This window comes from Salvia splendens, chromosome 20, assembly GCF_004379255.2.
Source record: "Salvia splendens isolate huo1 chromosome 20, SspV2, whole genome shotgun sequence".
NCBI classification, from domain to species: Eukaryota; Viridiplantae; Streptophyta; class Magnoliopsida; order Lamiales; family Lamiaceae; genus Salvia; species Salvia splendens.
Window position 1 is genome coordinate 17,476,085 of NC_056051.1, and position 4,838 is coordinate 17,480,922.

Consider the following 4,838-nt stretch of genomic DNA (forward strand, 5'->3'; position numbering starts at 1 on the left):
ATCATTCTCCTTCACTCAAATCTAATCAGTCTTCTTATCCAAGCCCCTTGACCTAGCGGTAAAGGGTGCTGGATACCGCGTCCATCCTGGAGGTCTCGAGTTCGAACCCTGGATGGCGTAATTTGTCTTTCCTCCTTGTTATAGGAGTTGATTTGTAATTTCCTCCTTCATATATAAGATATAAATATTGTTATAGGAGTTAATTTCAACTTCCTTGATTTGTAATTTCCTCCTTCATATATAAGATATAAATATTGTTATGGGAGTTAATTTCAACTTCCTCCTTCATATATAAGATATAAATATATGAAGTTAATTTAAAAAAAAAAAAATTCTAATCAGTCTTCTTCTTTTCCTATCAATCATTCTCTCTCACTCGACTTAAAATTCCAATCAGTCTTCTTCTTTCCTCCATCACTAAACCAAAATAAAATCTTCCATTTGCAGAGTATGGCAGCTTATGCAGCTCTCCTTTCCCTTGCTCGATCCACACATCCCAGTAATGAATCTCTCTTTTCTACCGAAGCGAAAGAAATAGTTGGATCTATCCACAACTATGTCAATTTCCTGATACTCTACTTTCAACAGTTTCCACATAAAGGCAACCGTTGGGAAACAAGGATTAGGGATGTAGCTTACAAAATTGAGGATATTCTCGAAACCTTTATGTGGCAGCGAATCCAATCGCGTCATGTTGTGATGAAACCTCCACGCGTCAAATTAGATGATCAGCTAAAACATGCAACCGAGGAAATCGGTTTAATCGCAGGAGAAGTCATGGAAGAGCGACCTACTCATAAGCCCGCTTCATCGTCAAGACCAGCAGCTATGGGCAACGATGCGGTCATTGGTTTACACCAAGATATCTTAGCAATACAAATGCGCCTTTGTGGAGAGCAATGCGGTCTTCAAATCATCCCCATTGTGGGAATGGGTGGGATCGGTAAGACTACACTTGCTAGAGCTGTTTATGATGAGCAATTAATCACGAGTTATTTTGATGTTTGTGCTTGGGTGGTGGTATCCCAAGATTACAGTCCACATAGATTCAGGAAAGTTCTTTTAGATTCATTCAAATTGTCAGAAAAACAAATGTCTGGAGATGAGATTGATGAATGTGAAATTACATTGAAAGTGTTTCAATATTTGAAGAAAAGGAGGTATCTTGTTGTAATTGATGATGTTTGGGATACGCGTGTTTGGGATGATATAAGGTGTATCTTTCCGGATGACAATAATGGAAGTAGAATCATGCTAACCACAAGACAATTGGATGTGGCATGTTATCCTGAAACTGCAGGCGATGTTTATGAGATGTCGTTCATGAATGATTCTCAAAGTTGGGATTTGCTCAAGCAAAAGGTGTTCCAAGACAGCCTTTGTCCACCTCAATTGGTGAATGTTGGGAAAGAGATTGCACGGAGGTGTGCAGGACTACCTCTTGCTGTTGTCCTCCTTGCTGGTGTCTTGTCTCCAGTCGATAAGATTCAAGCTTGTTGGGAGGAAATTGCTGAAAATGTTAATCCTATTGTTGGCCGGGAACTAGAGGAGATACTATCTTTGAGCTACACCTACTTGCCTCATCATTTAAGGTCTTGTTTTTTGTATGTTGGAGGTTTCCTACAAGATGTGAATATACGCACTTCAAGACTCGTTAGATTGTGGATAGCAGAAGGTTTTCTGAAACATCAAAATGAATGCAGTAAATGCTTGGAAGATGAGGCTGAGGAGTATTTGGAGGATCTTGTAAAGAGAAATCTTGTAATGGTGACCGGTAGAAATAGAGATGGTAAAATCAAGAGTTGCAGCCTCCATGATATGGTACGAGACATGTGCATTAAGAAAGCCCGTGATGAGGACTTTCTTCATGTTATGGATGGACGTGATCTTCCACAAGGATTGATGAGTGAGAGACGCATCAGTTTCAGTCGTTTTGATGCAGACGATATTTTGGGTCCAACTTTCCGTACCATTTTATGCTTCCAAGTCCAGAAATTTTCCAGTTGGCTTGCCGAGTTGGGAAGTTACAAATTGCTAAGAGTATTGGATGCTTTAGGTGTAGACCTAAAAGAACTTCCTTCCCAAGTATTTGAGCTGTATCATTTAAGATATCTTGCTCTAATGGGATCTTTTAGCATTCCATCAGCTGTGTCTAAACTCGTGAATCTTCAAACGCTAATCATTCATCTAGCATCTGGAAGGCTACGGGGAAAGATTGATCGTGGTGTGCGTCACTCTTTGCCGTTGGAAATTTGGATGCTGCCACAATTAAGGCATCTTTTCTTCCATTCTCCTTGTAAGCTGCCTCCTCCATTTCAAGGATTAAACTTTCCTCTAGAAAATCTCCAAACTCTTTTGCTTGTAGCAGATCTTGTATGGAATGAAAAGATCCTACAATTGATTCCAAATGTCAAGAGATTGGGACTTACTTATACAGGTATAGCCACTCAAACTCAATCATTTGACCTTCATCGTCTTGGGGAATTGCATCAACTTGAAAAATTGGAAGTGATTGGGTATGGAAGTTTCTTATGGGCAAGGGAAAATCCTAGTTTTCCTAGTACATTGAAAAAGTTGACCTTAGTAGGCGGGGGATTTCCTTGGAAAGATATGGCCATTGTGGGTTTGTTGCCAAATCTGGAAATCCTCAAACTAATAAGCAATGCTTGCTACGGTAGTACATGGAAAACAAATGACGACCAATTTCCTCGGCTGAAATATTTGCTAATTGATGGATCACATTTCAAGCACTGGATAACTCAGGGCAACCCATTCCCAACACTTAAATGCTTGGTGCTTCGTTTTTGCGGGTCTCTAAGAGAGATTCCAGAAGTTATAGGAGAAATTACAACACTTGAACTCATTGAAGTTGAATATTGTTCTCATTCTCTTGTGAAATCAGCCAAGAAAATAAAAAAGGATCAAGAGAGGTGTGGAAACGATGTTCTTCAAGTTGTTTGTGCCGGTCATGAGGTTAGAGTTTTACCATCTTCAGAATTTTCAGAATATTTAGTAGTAGTTCCTTGAAATCTCGTACTTCTCTCGTTCCACTGTAGTAGAGTCCTTTCATTTTTGCACTCGTTTTAGAAAAACGATAATGAATAGTTAAAGTGAATGAAGAGTAAAGTAAGAGAAAGAATAATGTAGAGAAAACTCTTATCTAAATTATTCTGTTGTTACTTTAGTCATTTTTCACTTTAACTATTTATTATAGTTTATCTAAAACGAATGTAAAAAATGAAATGACTCTACTAATGTGAAACGGAGGGAGTAGTAAGCATGTTTAGGATTTTCAATTTCTAGAAATTCCATGTTAATTTGAGCAACCGTAGAAATTTATGTTTTGAATGCATACTTTCATTTTGTACTAAATTTCTAGATGATCCCAGTCGTAGTGAATTCCTTCAATGGCCATCACAACGTGCTGTCAAGTTATATTCCGTTCCCCGGAGTGATCTCGTGGTGATGGAAAATTTGTGACAACTTTTTGTCATAGGTTTGATGACACCAATGTCTGAGTTGAGATCATATGCAATCAACTATGGATATCGAAGTCATGTTTAGTATTTTCATTCCGTAAACAACTGAACATATCACTTTGGATCTAGTAGGAACTCATGTTTGTTGTACTTTTGATTAAGTGATTAATTGGTTATCATTTTGACAATGGCAAACTCTATCAGAATTTTAAATAAGAGAAGGTTGTCATTAAGCATTCATATTTTTATCACATGTCAGACTTTCAATTATTTAATCTCTGTGATGTATGTTTATACATGGTTGGATTCGAGTTGAGATGCGCGAAACGAATGGATCAAGTTATATGGAAAATAACCGATCGAGTGGATCAGTTAGCAAATGTCGTTGCCACTTGATCAAGGCGTTCTCGCTCTCGCTCGCCACCAATATAATTTATAACTTACAAACTCGCACTACTTTAACAGTAAAGCGGCAAGTACGGGGTCGATCCCACAGAGAAACCGGTGTATCGAGTGTGTGAGTAGTGAACAGTTCGGCTGCTGCCACTCTTTAAGTTGGGAGTTTTTACGCTACTGGATTTATGCTAGGCAGAATGTAAACTAACTACTTGATCAAGCTACTCATCATGCTCTCACAATTAATGGATCAAGTAAGCGAGAAGCGGAAATAAGAACTTAACTACCTAGGCATGCTACAAGAAAAACACAAACACTTTGCCATTCATCATGATTAAACATTGAATCAGACTAAAAAGCGAGACTGAACTGGAATAGTAAACAAGATGACGAAAACGAAATAACTCCGATTTTTATATCCAAAACTCAGAACAGTGCTGTGAACATGCCGAATACAAAAAAGATCAAAACTTTAACTACGGAACAACACGGAATTGAACTAAGCTGACAATTTCGGAAGATAGAAAGCGAGTAAAACCGGTGTATCGAGTGTGTGAGTAGTGAACAGTTCGGCTGCTGCCACTCTTTAAGTTGGGAGTTTTTACGCTACTGGATTTATGCTAGGCAGAATGTAAACTAACTACTTGATCAAGCTACTCATCATGCTCTCACAATTAATGGATCAAGTAAGCGAGAAGCGGAAATAAGAACTTAACTACCTAGGCATGCTACAAGAAAAACACAAACACTTTGCCATTCATCATGATTAAACATTGAATCAGACTAAAAAGCGAGACTGAACTGGAATAGTAAACAAGATGACGAAAACGAAATAACTCCGATTTTTATATCCAAAACTCAGAACAGTGCTGTGAACATGCCGAATACAAAAAAGATCAAAACTTTAACTACGGAACAACACGGAATTGAACTAAGCTGACAATTTCGGAAGATAGAAAGCGA

General features: G+C 38.2%; 1 protein-coding gene across 2 annotated transcripts; it reads left to right on the forward strand.

Moving 5' to 3' along the window:
* Positions 1-352: 352 nt before the first annotated feature.
* LOC121782928 (putative late blight resistance protein homolog R1A-10) lies at positions 353-3,679 on the forward strand. Of its 2 annotated transcripts, none has more exons than XM_042180937.1 (2): positions 353-2,973; positions 3,380-3,679. In XM_042180937.1, exons 1-2 carry the CDS (start codon positions 451-453, stop codon positions 3,464-3,466), a joined length of 2,610 nt encoding a protein of 869 aa, XP_042036871.1. In that variant the 5' UTR covers positions 353-450; the 3' UTR covers positions 3,467-3,679. The 2 variants fall into 2 exon arrangements, with proteins under 2 accessions (XP_042036871.1, XP_042036872.1); XM_042180938.1 differs by having other exon boundaries at positions 3,390-3,679.
* Positions 3,680-4,838: the final 1,159 nt, after the last annotated feature.

Bases quoted from the DNA above. Each gene is read 5' to 3' on its own strand.
- LOC121782928 (XM_042180937.1), top strand. From the start codon at position 451: ATGGCAGCTTATGCAGCTCTCCTTTCCCTTGCTCGATCCACACATCCC. The intron at 2,974-3,379 runs GTTAGAGTTTTA...CTAAATTTCTAG, and splicing joins TTGTTTGTGCCGGTCATGAG to ATGATCCCAGTCGTAGTGAA.